Below are 25,823 nucleotides of genomic sequence, written 5' to 3'. Positions count from 1 at the left end.
CACCAGACAGCAGGTTGTTTGAAAAGACGTAGCCAGTGTCTCCTGGACAGTTTGGACCGGGGCCCTCCACGACCCAGCGACTCCAATGTGATGATAGGACCTGGAACACACACACACACACACACAGAAAGAGAAAGAGGAAAGTCTGAGCTCAAATGTGGAGCTCAGAGGAAGTTCATGACAACAATAGGAACAGAAAACAACAATGAAGCAGCACTTGCCCAAAATAGTCTAGCTGTGAAATGAAAAATGTGTTTACTTTCAGTTAGATATGCATATTCTCATTACACATACACACTCCTTACCTTCCCCTTTGAGCAGGTATTTCCACATGCAAAACGCCCAGAGGACAGAGAGCAGACCAGACACATAGAACACACTCTCCCAACCATACAGGTCCAGCATGAGGGAACCAGCCCCCCCAATCACCAGTGTCCTGCAGGAGACAACAGCACTGGTCATACACTCAAAGTGTAGTTTAAAGCTTTAGCTGCAGACCGTATTGTTTTTAACTGCAATGGCAAAACAAGAGCATCTGTGGAGAAGTCCTGACTGTGGCTCCCTGATGAGTTGGTTATGGCCAGCCCAAAACGACATCCCCCTGCAACTCCAATGGCAAACGGCTGACCCTGGCTTCCATAACAGATGACCTCAACAACAGCAGCACTTAAAACACCCCGGTAAAAACTGCCCGAAGGCATAGATCTAGGATCAGCTTACCCTCCCTCAATCCTACCCTTTAAACACCAGTGGGAGAAACAAAAAACGGAGCTTAGGTCAGCGTAGGGTTGCAAAGCTACTGGTAATTTACCAAAGTTACAGGAATCTTCTGTAATATATCAAAATTCATTCATATACTGTCACATCCTGACCAGCAGAGGGAGCAATTGGATTAGTTTTGGTCAGGATGTGGCAGGGTTTTTGTGTGTGTGAATGGTTGTGTTGGTGATTAGGACTCCCAATTGAAGGCAGGTGTGTTGAGTTGCCTTTGATTGGGAGTCCTATATAGGAGTGTGTGTTTTTCTTTGGGGTTGTGGGTAATTGTTTCTTGTTTAGTGTGGTTGCACCTGACAGGACTGTTGGCTGTCAGTTTCCTTGTTTTTGTTCTTGTATAGTGTTCGTTCTATTTAAATTGAAGGATGAATACTAACTCTGCTGCATTTTGGTCCATTTCTGAAGACAGCTGTGACATATACAGTATTCATTTTTTTCTATCTGTGTCCATATTATCCATGAGTTTCTTGTGGATAGAATATATGGTTCAAGAGAAAATAGACTAATTAATGAAAAAAGCATCTATTCAACAATGGCATTATAACTCTTCCAACTAATGCCTTTTTTATATAAGGCAGTGTCAGAGGAAGGTCCCAAAAATTGTCAAAGACTCTAGTCACCCTAGTCATAGACTGTTCTCACTGCTACCGCACGGCAAGCGGTACCGGAGCGCCAAGTCTTGGTCCAAAAGGCTTCTTAACAGCTTCTACCCCTAAGCCTTGTTCTCAACTAGCCTACCTGGTTAAATAAAGGTGAAATAAAATAAAATAAAAAGCCTGCTGAACAATTAATCAAATGGCCAACCGGACTTTTTGCATTGACACACCCCCCACCTTTGTTTTTACACTGTCGCTACTGTCTGTTTATTATCTATGCATAGTCACTTTACCCTTACGACATGTTCAAATTACCTTGAGTAACCTGTACCCCTGTACATTTACTCGGTACCAGTACCCCTGTATATAGCCTCATTATTAACCTGTACCCCTGTACATTTACTCGGTACCAGTACCCCTGTATATAGCCTCATTATTAACCTGTACCCCTGCACATTGACTCGGTACCAGTACCTCTGTATATAGCCTCGTTACTAACCTGTACCTCTGCACATTGACTCGGTACCAGTACCCCTGTATATAGCCTCGTTACTAACCTGTACCCCTCCACATTGACTCGGTACCAGTACCCCTGTATATAGCCTCGTTACTAACCTGTACCCCTCCACATTGACTCGGTACCAGTACCCCTGTATATAGCCTCATTATTAACCTGTACCCCTGTACATTTACTCGGTACCAGTACCCCTGTATATAGCCTTGTTACTAACCTGTACATTGACTCGGTACCAGTACCCCTGTATATAGCCTCATTATTAACCTGTACCCCTGTACATTTACTCGGTACCAGTACCCCTGTATATAGCCTCATTATTAACCTGTACACCTGTACATTTACTTGGTACCAGTACCCCTGTATATAGCCTCATTATTAACCTGTACCTCTGCACATTGACTCGGTACCAGTACCCCTGTATATAGCCTCATTATTAACCTGTACCCCTCCATATTGACTCGGTACCAGTACCCCTGTATATAGCCTCATTATTAACCTGTACCCCTCCACATTGACTCGGTACCAGTACCCCTGTATATAGCCTCGTTACTAACCTGTACCCCTCCACATTGACTCGGTACCAGTACCCCTGTATATAGCCTCATTATTAACCTGTACCCCTGTACATTTACTCGGTACCAGTACCCCTGTATATAGCCTTGTTACTAACCTGTACATTGACTCGGTACCAGTACCCCTGTATATAGCCTCATTATTAACCTGTACCCCTGTACATTTACTCGGTACCAGTACCCCTGTATATAGCCTCATTATTAACCTGTACACCTGTACATTTACTTGGTACCAGTACCCCTGTATATAGCCTCATTATTAACCTGTACCCCTGCCCATTGACTCGGTACCAGTACATCTGTATATAGCCTCATTACTAACCTGTACCTCTGCACATAGCCTCGTTACTAACCTGTACCTCTGCACATAGCCTCGTTACTAACCTGTACCTCTGCACATTGACTCGGTACCAGTACCCCTGTATATAGCATCATTATTGTCATTGTTTTATTTTTTTACTTTAGTTTATTTAAGAAAATATTTACTTAACTCTATTTTCTTAAAACTGCATTGTTGGTTAAGGGCTTGTAAGTCAGCATTTCACGGTAATTCACGGTAATACAATACCTATTGTATTTGGCGCATGTGACAAATAAAATTGGATTTGATTTTACTGTCATCATTTGAAGTACCCAAAAGGGCCTCTAGATGTCTTGTGATAAATGACATAAAAATTCTTCAAAGTTACAAAACTTCTGGTAGTTTCCAGTAATATTTGCAACCCTAGATCAGCGTGGAAACAGGAAGTTTTGCAGAGCCAGACTCACCCCAGATAGGAGCCACTGCCCACAGTGCTCATGAGGAATCCTCTCTCACTCTCCACCACCTTCTGAGAACACAGGCTAACCAGAGACGGGTAGTGCACACCTGGAGGTACAGATACACACAGCTCTGTTACACTATATAGTGAGTGAAGAAAGTCACACACATTGGGTCATTCATTTAATACATATTTGGAAGGAACTTTCTTTATTCTGTCTTCTTTAGGCAATGTGATCAACGTTAGTAAATGACACAGAAAGTGGAAAACGGCAAAAGAAAAACACCATTGTCTCAAATACGAAAGCGTTGTCGCCTGCAGAGTCAACAAACTAATGATTCATATCCTGACAGATGCGCTTCAAATCAACATCTAAATGTAATTGTAAATACTTACCTACGGGTCCTTTTTCAACAATGCAGAGTTAAAGATAAAATTTTTTTAACATTTTGAATAGTGACACAATAAATAGATACAGAAAAAGAACATGGCTATACACAGGGAGTACCAGTACTGAGTCAATATGCAGCGGTACGAGGTAATAACATGGCTATATACAGGGAGTACCAGTACTGAGTCAATATGCAGCGGTACGAGGTAATAACATGGCTATATACAGGGAGTACCAGTACTGAGTCAATATGCAGGGGTACGAGGTAATAACATGGCTATACACAGGGAGTACCAGTACTGAGTCAAATATGCAGGGATACGAGGTAATAACATGGCTATATACAGGGAGTACCAGTACTGAGTCAATATGCAGGGGTACGAGGTAATAACATGGCTATATACAGGGAGTACCAGTACTGAGTCAATATGCAGGGGTACGAGGTAATAACATGGCTATATACAGGGAGTACCAGTACTGAGTCAATATGCAGGGGTACGAGGTAATTGAGGTAGCTATGGACATATACAGTGCATTCAGAAAATATTCAGACCCCATGACTTTTTCCACATTGCAGCCTTACTCGCAAATAGATTAAATTGTTTTTTCCCCCCTCGTCAATCTACACACAATACCCAATAATGACAAAGCAAAAACAGGTCTTCAGAAAATTTTGCAAACGTATAAAAACCTTTTTTTTTAAATGAAGTATCACATTTACATAAGTATTTAGACCCTTTACTCAGTACTTTGTTGAAGCACCTTTGGCAGCGATTACAGCCTCAAGTCTTATTGTCACACCTGTATCTGGGGAGTTTCTCCCATTCTCCGTAGCGCACTCCTACATGTTGTAAAAGTGTTACATAATCGCTGCCCATCACATTGCATAATGCAGCAAATAGAGCAGAGTTCAGGGGCCTTGCTTAAAAAAAGTTAACCATTTTCACTGTAGTGCCCAAAACGTCTTTCAAGCTGTTAGGCATTCCCTTGGCAGCAAGAGCCTCTCGGTGGATGCTGCAGTGTACCCAAGTGGCATCGGGAGCAACTGCTTACAAACACACTACCACTCCACTATGTCTCCCTGCCATGGCTTTTGCGCTATCAGTACAGATACCAGCACATCTTGACCACCAAAGTCCATTTGATGTCACAAAGCTGTCCAGTACTTTAAACATATCCTCTCTTGTTGTCCATTTGATGTCACTGATGCGTTGGGAAACAGTGTTGTTTGATGAAGGCATTGTCTGTATATTTTTTGGTGCCTTTTCCCCCTGCATTGTCCCAGCCTTATCCGCGGCAGCAGGAAGAATGAAGTCCTCCACAATAGTATGGGGCTTGCCTGTCCTAGCTACTCGGTAGCTCACCATATAAGACTCTTCTAGCCCCTTCTTATTAATGGTATCTGTTGCTTTTATACATGTCTTACTACTCGAAAGTCGTCTTTATTCTCACTCAAAAAACTCCCGTGGCTTATTTTTCAATTGTCATGTTTAACTTCTAAATGTCTGCGCAAGAGTGAAGGTTTCCCGTCAGAGAGTAACGGTTAATGTGATTGGATGTTAATTATTTGACTAGGCTACCTGTATTTCACATTGTTGTTATATCGCTCAACACTAGATGGTTTCAATTTTATTTTTGGCAGTGAAACAAGGCTACTCAGGTGACAACATTTTTTTTTTAAATGTAAAAAAAACTCACCCAAATGTATAGCCCCGTTGGAAAAAATAAAATTTACTGTTTGAAAATCAGAAGAAAAAAAATATTTTTTGAAAATGTGAAAAAAAATAAAAACAATTGAAGTGAATTACATTTTTAGTTGGCGTACCCCTGACGGCATTGCGTGTGCCCCAGTTTAGGAATACCTGCTCTACATGATAAAGCTGCATAACTTTATGAGTATCTGAAGGCCCATGCCGAATCTTTATAGCCTCCTGAGGGGGAAGAGGCGCTGTCTTGCCCTGACAACTGTGTGCGTCTGGACCATGTTAATTCTTCAGTGAACTTGAAACTCAACCCGTTTCCTGTAGTCCACGATCAGCTTATTTGTCTTTCTGACCTTGAGGGAGAGGTTGTTGTCATGGCATCACACTGCCAGGTCTCTGACCTCCTCCCAATAGGCTGCCTCATCGTCGTCAGCGATCAGTCTGTCGTGTCATCAGCAAACTTGATGATGGTGTTGCAGTCGTGCTTGGCCACGCAGTCGTGGGTGAACAGGACTAAGCACACCCCCCTGAGGGGCCCCGTGTTGATAGTCAGTGTAGCAGATGTGTTATTAACTACCCTCACCGCCTGGGGAAGACTGTCAGGAAGTCCAGGATCCAGTTGCAGAGGGAGGTGTTTAGTCCCAGGGTCCTGACCTTGGAGGGGACTATGGTGTTGAATGCTGAGCTGTAGTTAATGAACAGCATTTTTACACTACATGGCCAAAAGTATGTGGTCACCTGCTTGTCGAACATCTCATTCCAAAACCATGGGTATTGATATAGAGTTGGTCCCCCCTTTGCTGCTATAAAAGCCTCCACTCTTCCGGGAAGGCTTTCCACTAGATGTTGGAACATTATCTGGGGGGGGGGGGCTGCTTCCATTCAGTCACAAGAGCATTAGTGAGGTCGGGCACTGATGTTGGGTGATTAGGCCTCTGCGATGGGGTTGAGGTCATGGCTCTGTGCAGGCCAGTCAAGTTCTTCCACACCTCGACAAACCATTTCTGTATGGATCTCACTTTGTGCACGGAGGCATTGTCATGCTGAAACAGGAAAGGGCCTTTCTCAAACTGTTGCCACAAAGTTGGAAGCACAGAATCATCTAGAATGTCACTGTATGCTGTAGCGTTAAGATTTCCCTTCACTGGAACTAAGGGGCCTAGCCAGCAACATGAAAAACAGCCCCAGACCATTATTCCTCCATTCACCAAAAGTTACAGTTAGCACTATAAATTGGGGCAGGTAGCGCTCTCCTGGCATCCGCCAAACCCAGATTCGTCCATCAGACTGCCAGATGGTGAAGCGTGATTCATCACTCCAGAGAGCACGTTTCAACTGATCGAGATTCCAATGGCGGTGAGCTTTACACCACTCCAGCCAACGCTTGGCATTGCGCATAGTGATCTTAGGCTTGTGGGCGGCTGCTCGACCATGGAAACCCATTTCATGAAGCTCCCGACGAACAGTTCTAGTGCTGACGCTGCTTCCAGAGGCAGTTTGGAAATCGGTAGTGAGCATTGCAACCGTGCTACACCACTCGGCGGTTCTGTGATCTTCTGTGGCCTACCACTTCGCAGCTGAACCGTTGTTGCTCCTAGATGTTTACACTTGACAATAATAGCACTTATAGTTGACCGGGGCAGCTCTAGCAGGGCAGAAATTTGACTTGTTGAAATGTTGGCATCCTATGACGGTGCCACGTTGAAAATCGCTGAGCTCTTCAGTACGGGCCATTCTACTGCCAATGAAGACACTTGCCAGCTGGTCAGAGCATACTCTGAGTACGCTTCCTGGTATTCCGTTTGGCCCTGCGGCCTTGCGAATGTTAAACTGTTTAAAGGTTTACTCACATAGGCTACGGAGAGCGAGATCACAGTCATCCGGAACAGCTGGTGCTCTCATGCATGGCTCAGTGCTGCTTGCCACAAAGCGAGCATAGAAGGTATTTAGCTCATCTGGAAGGCTCGGGTTTCTGGGCAGCTCACGGCTGGGTTTCCCTTTGTGATAGTTTTCAAGCCCTGACACATTTGATGAGGTCAGAGCCAATGTAGTAATCAGCAGCATACCACCCTGTATCCCACTGCTGGCTTGCTTCTGAAGCTAAGCAGGGATGGTCCTGGTAAGTCCCTAGATGGGAGACCAGATGCTGCTAGAAGTGGAATTGGAGGGCCAGTAGGAGGCACCCTTTCCTATTTTTTTTTGTCTCTACATGTAGGTCTCCTGATTTAAACCCGATCTAACTTGTTTGGCATCAACTGAAAACATTAATCCGTAACTCTGCCAAGCCGACAGGCAAAGATGAACTGGTCAAGGCCATCAAGATGTTTTGTCTAGAGAAATTGACGATACAACAATGCAACTAATACATTGATCATCTCAGCAAGGTTTTACCTGTGGTTGTCGAGCTGGGTGGTAGTATGACTAAAATGTAGCTAATATAAACATCTTTTCTCTCTTTATTTTATTAACAAAAGCATAAAGATGTAGATGAAGAAATACTGTACTGCTATTTTGAGTTAGAAATGTAACACTTTAGAGTACTTAAGCATTGAATACATTGCAAGTTGAGGTATTTTCACAACAGTAGCCTGGTTATAAAAAGTCTATTGTCCTGCTAATAGGAACCATTTGCATGATGGGCTACATTCTTTATTGTAACCACAATGTCACACATAATTTGTATCTACCTTTCCAATTACTATTAGAGTATAGGATTTACAAATGCGCGCTTTCATTATTAGTTACATTGTTTTATGTAGGATGCTACATTTTTTACCAGTTGCAATTGTAAGTAGGCCTAATAAAAAAAATCCTACTTCTATTAGGCTGTTAAGCCTCAGCCAGTTAAGTTATATAGGTCTAGGCTCCGAAAAATAAACTCAAATTAAGCCCTCTTCTTGTTTGTAAAGTCAAATTTAAAATTAAGATTATTGTTGAAATGAATTGCTCAACTGGTGTAGGTTTTCGCCATTTGTTGGTGTGCAACACTTGCATAACAAGTTAGCTATATTTTCAGCACCAGCCACTGTTCACCTCCTCCTACCTCCTACTGTTCACCTCCTCCTACCTCCTACTGTTCACCTTCTCCTACTTCCTACTGTTCACCTCCTATTGATTGCGCTGCGGTTGCCGCCAGTTGTTTTTTAATTTGAACCTTTATTTAACTAGGCATGTCAGGTAGGAACAAATTCTTATTTACAATGACGGCCTACCCAGGCCAAACCCGGATGACGCTGGGCCAATTGTGCACCACCCTATGGCACTCCCATGTGATATAGCCTGGATTCGAACCAGGGACTGTAGTAAAGCCACTTACACAGAAATGCAGTGCATTAGACCGCTGCGCCACTCGGGAGCCATGACCAACATAAATAAACTCAGCAAAAAAAGAAACGTCCTCTCACTGTCAAGTGTGTTTATTTTCAGGAACCTTAACACGTGTAAATATTTGTATGAACATAACAAGATTCAACAGACAAACTGAACAAGTTCCAAAAACATGTGACTAACAGAAATGGAATAACGTGCTTCTACATCTGCATTGCTTGCTGTTTGGGGTTTTAGGCTGGGTTTCTGTACAGCACTTTGATATATCAGCTGATGTAAGAAGGGCTTTATAAATACATTTGATTGACTGATTGATTATCCCTGAACAAAGGGGGGGTCAAAATTAAGTAACAGTCAGTGTCTGGTGTGGCCACCAGCTGCATTAAGTACTGCAGTGCATCTTCTCCTCATGGACTGCACCCGATTTGCCAGTTCTTGCTGTGAGATGTTACTCCACTCTTCCACCAAGGCACCTGCAAGTTCCTGGACATTTCTGGGGGGAATGGCCCTAGCCCTCACCCTCCAATCCAACAGGTCCCAGACGTGCTCAAAGGGATTGAGATCCAGGGTCTTCGCTGGCCATGGCAGAACACTGACATTACTGTCTTGCAGGAAATCACACACAGAACGAGCAGTATGGCTGGTGGCATTGTCATGCTGGAGGGTCATGTCAGCATGAGCCTGCAGGAAGAGTACCACATGAGGGAGGAGGATGTCTTCCCTGTAACGCATAGCGTTGAGATTACCTGCAATGACAACAAGCTCAGTCCAATGATGCTGTGACACACCGCCCCAGACCATGACGGACACTTCCACATCGATCCAGCTCCAGAGGACAGGGCTCGGTGTAACGTTCATTCCTTTGACGATAAACGTGAATCTGATCATCATCCCTGGTGAGACAAAACCGCGACTCGTCAGTGAAGAGCACTTTTTGCTAGTCCTGTCTGGTCCAGCAACGGTGGATTTGTGCCCATAGGTGACGTTGTTGCCGGTGATGTCTGGCGAGGACCTGTCTTACAACAGGCCTACAAGCCCTCAGTCCAGCCTCTCTCAGCCTATTGTGGACAGTCTGAGCAATGATGGAGGGATTGTGCGTTCCTGGTGTAACTCGGGCAGTTGTTGCCATCTTGTACCTGTCCCGCAGGTGTGATGTTCGGATGTACCGATCCTGTGCAGGTGTTGTTACACGTGGTCTGACACTGCGAGGACGATCAGCTGTCCGTCCTGCCTCCCTGTAGCGCTGTCTTAGGCGTCTCACAGTACGGACATTGCAATTTATTGCCCTGGCCACATCTGCAGTCCTCATGCCTCCTTGCAGCATGCCTAAGGCACGTTCACGCAGATGAGCCGGGAACCTGGGCATCTTTCTTTTGGTGTTTTTTAAAGTCAGTAGAAAGGCCTCTTTAGTGTCCTAAGTTTTCATAACTGTGACCTTAATTGGCTACCGTCTGTAAGCTGTTAGTGTCTTAACGACCGTTCCACAGGTTCATTCATTGTTTATGGTTCATTGAACAAGCATGGCAAGTTATTTGGATTTTTACGAATTATCTTCGAAAGACAGGGTCCTGAAAATGGGCCATTTTCTATATTTTTTTCTTCAGAACATTAACCGTGTGTAGGTAGATGCGGAAAGATAGATACAAAAGATTTGTTGCAAGTTGGGGGGGGGGAGGTTCACACCTAGCTCGGCTGTTAGACAATTCTTTAGTAAAGGTTGAATAGTGTACTGTTCAGCTAATAGCCCATCCTGCTACGCTGGTGAAGAACTAATAATAATGCTTTTTCCCCTTTCCACATTAAAGATTCCAATAGATAGTGTTTTTAGCCACAATCGGCCCCAACCCCAATTATTACATTTGGGAACAGTCGATAGCGCGCTGGACATCGGGCTAGAATGTTGAGGGATCAAATCCTGCTGCCTGCTCGTTTCATTACATTATTATGCCGGTCTCAGAGCAAATAGCCTGGATTGTTATTCCCATCTCGTTCCTGGCGTCATTATCCGCCTGAGTGGCTCGCTTGTGGGCGTTCAGGCAGGATGTACTGTTTTTATTCTGTATATATGAATTACAAATCAGCCTTTACTTCAATCATGTTTCTAGTCTATTGCATAGTTCCAATGTGTAATCATTGATGTCCCAGGAGCAGGAGTGGTAAACACTGTTGAAGTGCAGAATGGTAATACATCATTCAGAGGATGGAGTTTGAAACACCTGGTATTGGATATGACTGAAAAAAAACTTGCTAAATAGTTTAGTTCGTAAATTAACTTTATGACAAAAAAATATGCACAATCATGTGTCTCTACATTAACTAACATATTCCTCTCAATTGTACATTTTTGCTTGTCTTGTTATGACGTTATAATTACTTATGTTTGCTTCCACCATAATGTTTTGTCAGCCATCTTTGCTGAAGAAAGGCACCAGGGACGGGTGGCTCGCGTCAAGTTCATCATTGGAACCACTTGATATGATTGGTCATATAAAAATATTGGGACCCAAATGCATAATGAGTGCTCTAACTCCCCCTTGTGGTGGTCTGGAGCAATGAAGCCGTGACGCTGGGTATCTCTAAGTCCCGCGGTGTAAGCTCGCAACTTTTAAAGGAGGAACCACTGTAGGGTGCTGTATTTCGGATGGGACGTTAAACGGGTGTCTTGACTCTGTGGTCACTAAAGATCCCATGGCACTTAAGGTAAGAGTAGGGGTGTTAACCCCCGTGCCCTGGCTAAATTCCCAATCTGGTCTTCATACTGTACCATCATGGTCACCTAATCATCTTCAGCTTACAATTTGATCATTCTCCCCTGTAACTATTCCCCAGGTCGTTGCTATAAATGAGAATGTGTTTTCAGTCAACTTACTGGGTAAAACAAGGGTTAAATAAAGAAGAAATAAAAAAAGTGGGAAACACGAACAGTTATACCTCAGGGGGAAGCAATAAAGTCAAACTTCAACCCCAGAGGCCACTCAAAGTTAAAGCCGCAGGCTATGTAGCTCTGAAGCTGAGACCATTTTTGTTTGTTCAGGACAGAGACTAACTATTTGACTGGTTTTGTACAGTAATTGACTCTTAACCAGAAACCAGTTCTCTCGGTTTGGGCACACAGTTGCTTGTCCCTTCCCTATGTGGCTCTTGTTATAATTACAGCACTATATAGGAAATAATAGGGTGTCATTAGAGACGCAGCAAAGCTGTTCACACGCTCCCAGTGCCCAGTGACCTCTGACCTTGCAGCAGCCCCATCAGGAAGCGGGCCAGCGTCATGGAGAAGATGGGCTGAGAGCAGAAGTGGGCCAGGACGGGCGTGAAGGCTGTCATAGCCCCCCAGGCCGCTGCAGACAGCAGGAGCACCTTCTCACCTCCAACTCTGAAGGAAACAGATATCATAATACTGTTACTGCAACTTCATGCACTCTCCAGCCAACTTTATTATTACAACTATACATTCTCACCTTCAGCCATGAGGGGAAGAGATAGTCATATAACAGCATGGCTATTACTACAGTATCACACCACATCTCCAACCCTGAGGGGCAGAGTTGGAGTAATATAACAACAATATCATTACTACTGGACTACGAAACTAAACTCCTCCTCCAACTCTGAGGGGAAGAGATGGCGTAATATAACAATAATATCATTACTACTGGACTACTAACCTCCAACTCTGAGGGGAAGAGAATGATGAAACAGTGATACAAGTAGATGACAGTTACAATGATGACATACTCTCAATCTACAACCTGAGGGAAAGACACAGATGATAACAATTATGCATCTCTCAATAGTACAACATGTATTTTCTCATCTAACCTGCTTCATTTGCACTATTCATAAAAACATGTATATATGAAACCAAGCTTTCCAGTTAGTTTCCAACAATTAGCTTTCACCTATTCTGTTGTCAGAACAATGCAAATGAAGAAAAGTAGACTTGAAAAGGAGGCTACTTCCCATTAAACTCCCAATTTCCTGGGTGCTTCCTCTAATATGCGGCAGGGTAGCCTAGTGGTTAGAGCATTGGGCTAGTAACCGAAAGGTTGCTGGATCGAATCCCCGAGCTGACAAGGTACAGATCTGTCGTTCTGCCCCTGAACAAGGCAGTTAACCCACTGCTCCTAGGCTGTCATTGAAAATAAGAATGTGTTCTTAACTGACTTGCCTAGTTAAATAAAGGTAAAATAATATGTAAAATAATTGAATATCAGAATCATATGATAATAGCTTCAGGTTTCTGACAAAGGTGTTTAGGCCAAATCTAAACTGTTCCAGAGGAGTTAAAAAGACTGTTTCACATCATTGATTTTGGGGGGTGGAGTTGAGAGCAGACGCTTCTGAACTTGGAACTCTCGATTACTTATTTTCTCCGTTGGCAAGATGTGAGATGACCCTAAACATGGCCTGCCATGTGAAGAGACAGAATCATTAAATACCTTTTAGACTGCCATTTTAGTCTGCAGACAGTTAAAATGTCTTGGCACTCATCTTTCCTACCAGGAAACACAACTGCCAGGCAATGTCATTGAGATATGACTGACATTGGATGATTTAATCTGCTTTGAATGGACATCAGCATACAAAGCAAGCACAACTAACCAATGACATCAACGTCATTGCTGTCACCCTTTTCACCAACCGGACACCGGCACAAGGGCTGTGCACTCCTCAAACGACACACAGTATAATACTAACGGTCAGATAATGCCCTTCAAATTCCACTCATGACTCAAGGTTTATCTTGTATCCCTTTCATACACAGACCAAAATCCCACAAATGTACCATACCTTCATTTTTATACCAGCCTTTTCGTATTTCTGAAAGGGGTTCCCAGAAAATGTTTATGTATTCATTTTTCCTGCATTCTCACAGACCCTGTAGCCAAAATACAGGTATTAGGCCTGCGTGAATGATTCTCTGCTTTTTTACAGGTAAATTCATTAAAACTTCTATTGTTTAACACCTCCCTAATTTGAACTGCAAACAGACCCCATGGTTTAACAACAACCCCCAACCCTCCCAATTTACCAGTTACGACCTGATATATACAGTGCACTCGGGCAAGTATTCAGACCCCATGACTTTTTCCACATTTTGTTACCTTACAGCCTTATTCTAAAATTGATTGATTTAATAGTCTCTCCCCCCCCCCCCCCCCCCCAAATCTACACACAATACCCCATAATGACAAAGAAAAAACAGGTTGAGAATTTTTTGCAAATTTAAAAAAATAATAGTAATATGAAATATGACATTTACATAAGAATTCAGACCCTTTACTCAGTCCTTTGTTGAAGTACCTTTGGCTGTGATTACAGCCTCGACGCTTCTTGGGTATGACGCTACAAGCTTGGCACACCTGTATTTTGGGAGTTTCTCCCATTCTTCTCTGCAGATCCTCTCAAGCTCTGTCAGGTTGGATGGGGAGCGTTGCCGCACAGCTATTTTCAGGTCTCTTTGGAGATGTTTGATTGGGTTCAAGTCCGAGCTCTGGCTGGACCACGCAAGGACATTCAGAGACTTGTCCCGAAGCCACTCCTGCGTTGTCTTGCTGTGTGCTTAGGGTTGTTGTCCTATTGGAAGGTGAACCTTCACCCCAGTCTGAGGGCCTGAATGCTATGGAGCAGGTTTTCATCAAGTATCTCCCTTTACTTTTCACTGTTTATCTTTCCTTCGATCCTGACTATTCTCCAAGTCCATGCCGATGCTGAAAAACATCCCCACAGCATGATGCTGCCACCACGCTTCACCGAAGGGATGGTGCCAGGTTTCCTTCAGACTTGACGCTTGGCATTCAGGCCAAAGACCACAACATTGGTTTCATCAGACCAGAGAATGTCATTTATCATGGTCCGAGAGTCTTTAGGTGTCTTTTGGCAAACTCCAAGTGGGATGTTATGTGCCTTTTACTGAGGAGTGGTTTCCGTCTGGCCACTCTACCATAAAGGCCTGAATGGTGGAGTGCTGCAGAGATGGTTGTCCTTCTGGAAGGTTCTCTCATCTCCAGAGAGGAATTCTGGAGCTCTGTCAGGTTTTCCTTTTGAATAGATTCAAACATCAGAAAACACAGCGATCTGTGTTGGCTTTGTTACTGGACTACTGAAAACCCGCTAACCAAACAAGTGTCTCTTATCCTCTTTAACACTATCACTTCCTCCAACCACGTGAGTACACAATAGTTTTTTAAAAAGTATTGCGAGTATTTACTGGAAAGATCCATCCGTTGTTTTGTTATTTTTGTTTTACTCTGCCTGCAAACATGCTGGATGACTCAGAAACCGTTGAGGAGCTTGAACGATTCATTGACGAGAGATACTTACGAGCTCAAAGAAACATGTCACTGGTTACGGAGGATTCGAGCACAGTTAAGGACAACAAACCCAATCAACAAAACAAACCAAGTTGGCCAAGCGGTATCAACGATGGCACCAAACCATCCCCAAGCAAGAGGGCACACGTGGAGAGTGGGGAGAGGTTTACAGATATGGATGTTGACTTCCTAAAATTCATCAATGAAAGGCTTGCCAAACGTCATATCTTGAATATACAATGAGCGCACGTTAATGCAATATGTGCCAGTCTAGAATTCAGCCAACGTCAGATTGATGATCTAAGGAAAGAAAACACGGCGCTGAAAGGTACTGTAGACTCTATTCATAGCAAGGTGGAGGTGGTGCAAAGGGAGAACAAACAACTTAAAGAAACCTTGCTTGATGTACAGTGTCGATCAATGCGGGACAATCTTTTCAGGGATAGCGGAGAATGACAACAGCAGAAGCTGTGAGGACACTGTCCGAGACTTTGTCTACTCAACTGAAACTGCCCAGAGATGTTATGCATAATGTCACTTTCTCCAGAGTCCATAGAATGGGTAAGGCCTCTGGAAATAGGCCACAGGCTATTTTTGCATGTTTTGACCATTTTAAGCAAAAGGAAAATGGCGAAGACCAGGGGCAGAGAACTCAGAAACACTGATTTTGGAATGAATGATCACTTCCCCACAGATATCAATGAAAGGAGAAAAAAAAACAGTATCCTATTATGATGGGAAAGCGTTGCCTGAATCAATGAGTCTCCATGGTGATGGATAAACTTTACATCAACGGGAAACTGTATCGGGATTCTAGAGTAACTCCCTGGCTATCTAAATTCAATGTTCAAATTTGAGTTTGTGTGTTGTAGTGTATCATGCCAACTATAACGAATACATGCTCTATTGATCTTCACTTGACAAGGAAAGGGTTGCATATAGCTCAGGTTAATGTATGTAGCCTTCCTTACAAAATACATGAGGTTTTTAACTTGATCAACATAAATAATATTCATATTTTAGCTTTGACGGAAACACATTTAGATGCATCTGTAAATGATGGGTAAATTAACATTCCTGGATATAGTCTACTTAGAAGAGACAGGAATAGTGGGGGTGTAGCACTGTACATTCAAAATCAAATACCTTTTAAGAGGAGGGATGACCTTGTCAAGGCACCCATATTGATTAAGGTTTTACTGCTAACCTACAAAGCATTACATGGGCTTGCTCCTACCTATCTTTCCGATTTGGTCCTGCCGTACATACCTCCACGTACGCTACGGTCACAAGACGCAGGCCTCCTAACTGTCTCTAGAATTTCTAAGCAAACAGCTGGTGGCAGGGCTTTCTCCTATAGAGCTCCATTTTTATGGAATGGTCTGCCTACCCATTTGAGAGACGCAAACTTGGTCTCAACCTTTAAGTCTTTATTGAAGACTCATCTCTTTAGTAGGTCCTGTGATTTGAGTGTAGTCTGGCCCAGGAGTGTGAAGGTGAACGGAAAGGCACTGGAGCAACGAACCGCCCTTGCCGTCTCTGCCTGGCCGGTTCCCCTCTCTCTACTGGGATTCTCTGCCTCTAACCCTATTACAAGGGCTGAGTCACTGGCTTACTGGTGCTCTTCCATGCCGTCCCTGGGAGGGGTGCGTCACTTGAGTGGGTTGAGTCACTGACGTGATCTTCCTGTCCGGGTTGGCGCCCCCCCGGAGATCTTCGTGGGCTATACTCGGCCTTGTCTCAGGATGGTAAGTTGGTGGTTGAAGATATCCCTCTAGTGGTGTGAGGGCTGTGCTTTGGCAAAGTGGGTGGGGTTATATCTGGCCTGTTTGGCCCTGTCTGGGGGTATCGTCGGATGGGGCCACAGTGTCTCCCGACCCCTCCTGTCTCAGCCTCCAGTATTTATGCTGCAGTAGTTTGTGTCGGGGGGCTAGGGTCTGTCTGTTATATCTGGAGTATTTCTCCTGTCTTATGCGGTGTCCTGTGTGAATTTAAGTATGCTCTCTCTAATTCTCTCTTTTTCTCTCAGAGGACCTGAGCCCTAGGACCATGCCTCAGGACTACCTGGCCTGATGACTCCTTGCAGTCCCCAGTCACCTGGTCATGCTGCTGCTCCAGTTTCAACTGTTCTGTCTGCGGCTATGGAACCCTGACGTGCTACCTGTCCCAGACCTGCTGTTTTCAACTCTCTAGAGACAGCAGGAGCGGTAGAGGTACTCTGAATGATCGGCTATGAAAAGCCAACTGACATTTACTCCTGAGGTGCTGACCTGTTGCACCCTCTACAACCACTGTGACTATTATTATTTGACATTGCTGGTCATCTATGAACATTTGAACATCTTGGCCATGTTCTGTTATAATCTCCACCCGGCACAGCCAGAAGAGGACTGGCCACCCCTCATAGCCTGGTTCCTCTCTAGGTTTCTTCCTAGGTTTTGGCCTTTCTAGAGAGTTTTTCCTAGCCACTGTGCTTCTACACCTGCATTGCTTGCTGTTTGGGGTTTTAGGCTGGGTTTCTGTACAGCACTTTGAGATATCAGCTGATGTAAGTAGGGCTTTATAAATAAATTTGATTTGAAATAGAGGCACTATGGGCTCAAGTTCATCTGCCTCACCAGGCACCCTTTTGGTAGGATGTGTGTATAGACCTCCGAGCTCCAAGGTGTCCCATCTGGATGACTTATGCACTGCGTTTGACCAGGCCACAGATAGTAACAGAGATCTATTCATCTTGGGTGATTTTGATAAAAATTGGAAGGATCATAATAATTCAAATATAACCACATTGATGAGATTTGTTTCAAACCACAGTTCTCGGCATATGGTTAATGATACTACTCGATCATCAACTAAAATTGGGTCACCGTTTGGACACGTGCATTGATCTGATTTTCTGTAATATACCATTGCAATGCTTAAAAGCCAGAGCAATGCCAGTGGGCTGGACAGACCATAATATTGTGACCATAACCATGAACACCAAGGTTCCAAAGAAACCCCCAAGGATTGTGGTCAAAGAAATTGTAAAACATTGAATCGCTATTTCAAAATGATTTGGCTGCTGTACCCTGGGAGATGATTAATCTAGAGCAGGTATTCCCAAACTGGGGGTACACCAAATAAAAATGTGATTCACATTTTTTTTTTAAACAATTATTTTTACATTTTTAAAAACAGTCCATTTAGTAAGGCCCTCGTCCAGAGACATATACCAGCTCTACTGGTAGTACTGCTACTACCAGCAGTACTACACCTGCACCTGTCGACGACAAAAGTTGTTCTGCTTCCAGGAGCACATTCAATGCTAGCATCAGTAATTCTACATTTGTTGTTAGCCCAGCTAGCATGGACACTGACAGTTGTGTATCTGATGCAGCTGAAGAGCTACTGCCCCCTTACCTGGGAAAGCACCGAACAACAGACAGGGGTGTTGGACAATCGAAGAGGTGCAAATATGATGAGAACTACATTGATTTGGGGTTCCCTTACACTACCTTTCAAAAGTTTGGGGTCACTTAGAAATGTCCTTGTTTTTGAAAAACAAAAAATATATATATTTTTTTTTTTGGTCCATTAAAATAACATCAAATTGATCAGAAATACAGTGTAGACATTGTTAATGTTGTAAATAACGTTTGTAGCTGGAAACGGATTATTTTTTAATGGAATATAGGCGTACCGAGGCCCATTATCAGCAACCATCACTCCTGTGTTCCAATGGCACGTTGTGTTAGCTAATCCAAGTTTATCATTTTAAAAGGCTAATTGATCATTAGAAAACCCTTTTACAATTATGTTAGCACAGCTGAAAACTGTTGTGCCAATTAAAGAAGCAATAAAACTGGCCTTCTTTAGACTAGTTAAGTATCTGGAGAATCAGCATTTGTGGGTTTGATTACAGGCTCAAAATGGCCGGAAACAAAGACCTTTCTTCTTAAACTCGTCAGTCTATTCTTGTTCTGAGAAATGAAGGCTATTCCATGCGAGAAATTGCCAAGAAACTGAAAATCTCATACAAGGCGGTGGACTACTCCCTTCACAGAACAGCCCAAACTGGCTCTAACCAGAATAGAAAGAGGAGTGGGAGGCCCCGGTGCACAACTGAGCAAAAGGACAAGTACATTAGAGTGTCTAGTTTGAGAAACAGACGCCTCACAAGTCCTCAACTGGCAGCTTCATTAAATAGTACCCGCAAAACACCAGTCTCAACGTCAACAGTGAAGAGGCGACTCCCGGATGCTGGCCTTCTAGGCAGAGTTGCAAAGAAAAAGCCATATCTCAGACTGGCCAATAAAAATAAAAGATTAAGATGGGCAAAAGAACACAGACACTGGACAGAGGAACTCTGCCTAGAAGGACAGCATCCCAGAGTCGTCTCTTCACTGTTGACGTTGAGACTGGTGTTTTGCGGGTACTATTTAAAGAAGCTGTCAGAAGAGGACTTGTGAGGAGTTTCTCAAAACTCGATGAAACCTTCACTCTTGTGCAGACATTTAGAAACAAAACATGCCAATTTGAAAAATAAGCCACCTGAGTTTTTTGAGCGAGAATTAAGATGACTTTCGAGTAGTAAGACGTGTAAAAGCAACAGATAACATTAATAAGAAAGGGCTAGAAGCGTCTTATATGGTGAGCTACCAAGCGGCTAGGACAGGCAAGCCCCATACTATTTGGAGGACTTAATTCTTCCTGCTGCCGTGGATGTGGCTGGGACAATGCTGAGGAAAAAGGCCCCAAAAAACTATACAGACAATTACTTCATCAAAAAACACTTATTCACGAGGCATCAGTGACATGGCAGGATATGTTTTAAAACAATTACTGCTTCACATACAAGCCAGTGAATTCTATGCGTTACAGCTGGATGAGTCAACAGACATGGCACATCTCCTGGTATATGTCCGTTAAGTTTATGGGGGGTCAATTAAGGAAGACATCCTCTTCTGCAAACCAGGACAACAGGAGAGGCTATTTTTCATATTTTTTTTCAAATTAGGAGGCTGCAGATTGCACAGAACAAAGCAGCAAGGATTGTTTTAAGGTGGAGATATAGTTCTTCTGTTGTAGTCATGCTCAAAGTTCTTGGTTGGTCATCAATCAACAAGATAATTGAAAAAAAAACACGCTTATTATATTTCATAATATACACCATTTAAAACTCTATTCACAATAGTATTCCGTTGGTAAGAGACAGACATTCAGTAAATACTAGGAAAAGATTGTCCCCCATCTATGTGTTATCCAGACAGAAAAGAGAAATAGGCAAAATAACAATTCGATTTAGAGCAATAAAGAAATGGAATAATTTATCTGAGCAAACCAAAAACCTTTCAATATATAAATTCAAACAATACTTTAAAACCATTTAAATACACTGCTCAAAAAAAATAAAGGGAACACTTAAATAACACAATGTAACTCCCAAGTCAATCACACTTCTGTGAAATCAAACTGTCCACTTAGGAAGCAACACTGATTGACAATAAATTTCACATGCTGTTGTGCAAATGGAATAGACAACAGGTGGAAATTATAGGCAATTAGCAAGACACCCCCAATAAAGGAGTGGTTCTGCAGGTGGGGACCACAGACCACTTCTCAGTTCCTATGCTTCCTGGCTGATGTTTTGGTCACTTTTGAATGCTGGCGGTGCTTTCACTCTAGTGGTAGCATGAGACGGAGTCTACAACCCACACAAGTGGCTCAGGTAGTGCAGCTCATCCAGGATGGCACATCAATGCGAGCTGTGGCAAGAAGGTTTGCTGTGTCTGTCAGCGTAGTGTCCAGAGCATGGAGGCGCTACCAGGAGACAGGCCAGTACATCAGGAGACGTGGAGGAGGCCGTAGGAGGGCAACAACCCAGCAGCAGGACCGCTACCTCCGCCTTTGTGCAAGGAGGAGCAGGAGGAGCACTGCCAGAACCCTGCAAAATGACCTCCAGCAGGCCACAAATGTGCATGTCTCTGCTCAAACGGTCAAAAACAGACTCCATGAGGGTGGTATGAGGGCCCGACGTCCACAGGTGGGGGTTGTGCTTACAGCCCAACACCATGCAGGAAGTTTGGCATTTGCCAGAGAACACCAAGATTGGCAAATTCGCCACTGGCGCCCTGTGCCCTTCACAGATGAAAGCAGGTTCACACTGAGCACATGTGACAGACGTGACAGAGTCTGAAGACGCCGTGGAGAACGTTCTGCTGCCTGCAACATCCTCCAGCATGACCGGTTTGGCGGAGGGTCAGTCATGGTGTGGGGTGGCATTTCTTTTGGGGGGCCGCACAGCCCTCCATGTGCTCGCCAGAGGTAGCCTGACTGCCATTAGGTACCGAGATGAGATCCTCAGACCCCTTGTGAGACCATATGCTGGTGCGGTTGGCCCTGGGTTCCTCCTAATGCAAGACAATGCTAGACCTCATGTGGCTGGAGTGTGTCAGCAGTTCCTGCAAGAGGAAGACATTGATGCTATGGACTGGCCCGCCCGTTCCCCAGACCTGAATCCAATTGAGCACATCTGGGACATCATGTCTCGCTCCATCCACCAACGCCACGTTGCACCACAGACTGTCCAGGAGTTGGCGGATGCTTTAGTCCAGGTCTGGGAGGAGATCCCTCAGCAGACCATCCGCCACCTCATCAGGAGCATGCCCAGGCGTTGTAGGGAGGTCATACAGGCACGTGGAGGCCACACACACTACTGAGCCTCATTTTGACTTGTTTTAAGGACATTACATCAAAGTTGGATTAGCCTGTAGTGTGGTTTTCCACTTTAATTTTGAGTGTGACTCCAAATCCAGACCTCCATGGGTTGATAAATTGGATTTCCATTGATTATTTTTGTGTGAATTTGTTGTCAGCACATTCAACTATGTAAAGAAAAAAGTATTTAATAAGATTATTTCATTCATTTAGATCTAAGATGTGTTATTTTAGTGTTCCCTTTATTTTTTTGAGCAGTGTATAATACATAGGAAAGTTGTGCTGGACTATGGTAGAAGAAGAATCAATATATATTTTTAGAATGTTAAGAGTATTTATCTGGTCAATATGTCAGTGTATTATGTCTGTTTGTAACATTGTGTTATATGTGATTGTTACTTGTTACGTCTTTCTTGTTCCCCATTTTCTCGTTAGTGTGTTTGTGTCTTGGGCATTACAGGTGTACCGAGTTGCGGCTAACGATGGTGGGCGTGGCTGTAGCTGATTACAGAGAGGATAACTGTTTGCTGTGTGAGAAGAGAAGAAGAGAGGGGGAGAGAGAGAGGACTCTTGTTTTGTTTGATTATTTGTTTTAATTTATCTTTGTTTGTGTTTCAGCCTGTCCTCTTGAGGTACTCCACCCTACCTAGGTCCTGGAGAAGGGAAAAGGTAGCTCTGCCCATGGGTGTACATTCCCACGTAGATAACCCATTGTTTTATACACTAGGTTAGCCGGGCGGGTGTCACCCTTGTGTTTTCTTGGAACCAGGTAGGACAGTGGGTTAGGGTTTAGAGTGTGTTAGGAAGGATTAGGTGTGTAGAAGAGGAGGGACCTTTTGTTTATTTTCATTACTTGGACCCCGATAGCAAACATTCCCTTCTCTGGTTGTGGTTGTTTAGGTTTTGTTTTCTTACTGATTCTTTATGGGTGTTTTATATTGTTTATTTAATTACTTTACTAAACATCCCCTGAGGGCTTAAATTGAGTTGTGGTCCGATTTATTTTTTGCTCATTACACCCCACATTTCTGCCCCTTTCATCCGTGTTACCTGGTGTGTTTAGGCCCAGGCATTTACGTCTCCTCCTCAGACGAGCTACACCCGAGGGGAGAACGTAATAGTGATCGTATTATAAATTGTATTTTAATGTTTAAGGACTCTTGGAAGATTAGTCCAAATGAGGACTAAAAGAGATTCTAATCAAATCAAAGAGTGACCATGGGGTGCTTGGTCACCTCCCTGACCAAGTCCCTTCTCCCCCAATTGCTCAGTTTTGCCGGGCGGCCAGCTCTAGGATGGTTCTTGGTGGTTCCAAACTTCTTCCATTTAACAATGATGGATGCCATCATGTTCTTTGGGACCTTCAATGCTGCAGAAATAGTTTGGTACCCTTCCCCAGATCTGTACCTCGACAAAATCCTGTCTCGGAGCTCCATGGACAATTCCTTCGACCTCATGGCTTGGTTTCTGCTCTGACATGCACTTTCAACTGTGGGACCTTATATAGACAGGCGTGTGCCTTTCCAAAGCATGTCCAATCAATTGAATTTACCACAGGTGGATTCCAATAAAGAATGATCAATGGAAACAGGATGCACCTGAACTCAATTTCAAGTCTCATAGCAAAGGGTCTGAATACTTATGTAAATAAGGTATTTCTGATTTTTATTTTTTATAAATTAGCAAAAATGTCTAAACCTGTTTTCACTTTGTCATTATGGGGTATTGTGTGTAGATTGATGAGGAATTGTAAATGAGGACTTGTTCTCAACTGGCCTACCTGGTTAAATAAAAGGTGAAATAAAATAACATTTTCAATTTTAGGGTAAGGCTGAAACAACTAAATCTTGAAAAAGTCAAGGGGTCTGAATACTTTCCGAATGCACTGTATTTATACGGTTTATACATGCAAATAAGTGCTAAATAAGGGGCTGTTTGAAAGGGGGCCATATAAACACGGCGTTATAATTGTTTAAGGTAAAATACCCCATCTTCTGTCTGAAATGGGTATTGGCTTCTCAAGCTCCCTAAACTACACTCCCTTTATACTCTGTAGCATGTACAGTAGTAGCATGTACAGTAGTATCTCTGCACCATGACATTCTATCACCATCCCCTCAGGTGTTCTTTTGCTTTTTGGGCTAATGGGTAATAGCATTGTAATGGGTGTTTTGAAATGAATATGAGTAATATAAAATGTATTGTTTTATAGTCTATTGTACCAACGGAGCAGCTGTATGACGTAAAACTAATGTACATGTAAAACAGACAAAGTATTAGGCCATTTGATTCTCGAATCGCGGGTCTCATATCATCCGATTGTCCATCTGTGTTTAAAGGTGAATAAATGTAATGCTATGTACACTGTTTATCCTAGCTATTGTATGTAGTGAGCGCAGCTGCAGGTTGTGCAAACAGGCAATTTATGTGCAAATTTATGAGCAAACAGACAATAACTCTATAATCATCTCCTCTCGTTGCCCACCTGTCGCTGACGTAGCCTCCAAGGACCTGTGTGAAGCAGTAGCCCCAGAAGAAGCTGCCCAGCACCATGCCCTGTTCCCTCTTGGTCCAGTTAAACTTCTCGGCCATGCTGACAGCACAGATTGGCATGGCCACGCGGGCACAGTACAGCAGACATGTCCCCAGCAGTAGCACCACCGTCCATACCCGCGCCAGGGACCTGCGTAGCGGGTACAGGGAATGATCGTGTAGCAAAAACAAATGGTGTATTTGTAAGCGAGAGTGGGTGTGATATTCTCAGTAAAACCAACATATGTACATTTATTTTGCTTTTCTACATTTTAAAAACGGCAAATGGGGCTCATAAGACGTAGAATGTTAAACTTAACCAACTAGGCGTTTTCACTTGACTTAAAATATATAAATTGTAACTAGCTAGGTTAAGCCTACATCTCATGGTATAAGTATTGTCTGAATCCTTAGTTAAGACAACGATAAGGCTATGATGGATGTTAAGAAAATTATATTAAACACCTGACTATCAGACTTCCTAGTAGCTTTGAAGGTCCCAAAAGCTGTGGGTGCAGCTTAGTAAAATAACCTGGAGGCAACCAGCTGACAGGCATCTGATTAAAAGTCAAGTATTTTGGGGGGGAATGCCCCTCATAGCAGTGTTAACTACATTTCATACGGTTACATTATGGCTTCATTTTAGGTCTACACTTTGTATCAACTTTTAGAGAAGACTCAAAAGTATCAAACACAAAGCTACATTTGTATGAGTCATACTTTTTGTTTGCTTACGTCAAGGGAGAGAAAATATTCTGAAAAATCAATTTGCCAATGCCAATTACTTTCAGTAACCCACAGAAGAACTCGAATAATAGTTTTCAAAATAAGGAACTAGCTAACATATAGTGTTCTGTTATTAAAAACATAACAAGAAAACGTCCGTAATTCCAATATGGTAGTTTTAGTCTTTGGGGGAAATGATGGCTACTAAAATGTTCCTTCGTTAACTCACCTGGGCCAGTTCGTGTTATGTTCACTCCAATTCTTCTGGTGACCTCCGGCGTCACCGATTTTGTCTGAGGGGGTTTCTTTGAGGCAGGCCAAATCTGGACCAGAGATCTTTCCATGTTTTTGCAGAATTGCCATTCAACGAGAGATGTTAATGTTTGAGATGTGCTTTCTTCCTGCACGTCGCAGTTCAGTAGGCTATGGAATGAGTGAGGAAAGCCGACAAAAAGAAACGCTTGGTCGATGTTCGCGCCGACGTATCATTTCCATTCGTTTAACGGGGATCCATAATTGTATTGCAGTGTGATGAGGTGAAGAGCACCGGAGAATAAGGACAGATAGATAGGCTGTTTTTTTCTTTTCTTCCGTGGCTCTTGCCTAGAGCTAGAGGAGCAATGATAATCCACGTGTCCGTTTTCTTTTCCAGACACGCAGTTCTTCCTGCTAACGGTATGTTACATCAGGAAGTAAGTTAAAGAAGTTACTCAGTCCCTATGAAAACCAGTTTGAGTTTCGTTAGAAAGAAAATGCACTCTCTTTTCCACCCGGGGTATCGCTGCCTAGCATATCCATCCAATATAGGCGTTCGCGCTCCATAATGACTGTGCAATATTCTTGAAATTCTATGCTACATAACCTGGGTGATAACTATGGAAGCCCGTTCACGCCACCCTCCCCCCCAA

General features: G+C 43.4%; 1 protein-coding gene across 1 annotated transcript in view; it reads right to left on the bottom strand.

Annotated features, from left to right (window-relative positions):
- LOC115169379 (solute carrier family 17 member 9) overlaps nt 1–25,823 on the bottom strand; it is a 31,321-nt gene extending 5,498 nt beyond the window's left edge. Inside the window, exons 1-6 of the mRNA XM_029724943.1 lie at nt 25,145–25,823; nt 24,143–24,340; nt 11,878–12,017; nt 3,228–3,327; nt 306–436; nt 4–100 (exon numbers count right to left, since the gene is read on the bottom strand). Coding sequence (XP_029580803.1) covers nt 4–100; nt 306–436; nt 3,228–3,327; nt 11,878–12,017; nt 24,143–24,340; nt 25,145–25,278 — 800 coding nt within the window. The 5' untranslated portion in view covers nt 25,279–25,823. The remainder of the gene's footprint in view (nt 1–3; nt 101–305; nt 437–3,227; nt 3,328–11,877; nt 12,018–24,142; nt 24,341–25,144) is intronic.

The sequence above is a fragment of the Salmo trutta genome, chromosome 31 (assembly GCF_901001165.1).
Source record: "Salmo trutta chromosome 31, fSalTru1.1, whole genome shotgun sequence".
Taxonomy (NCBI): domain Eukaryota; kingdom Metazoa; phylum Chordata; class Actinopteri; order Salmoniformes; family Salmonidae; genus Salmo; species Salmo trutta.
The sequence above is the reverse complement of the archived record's forward strand: the minus strand, read 5'-3'. Positions and strand labels throughout refer to the sequence as shown.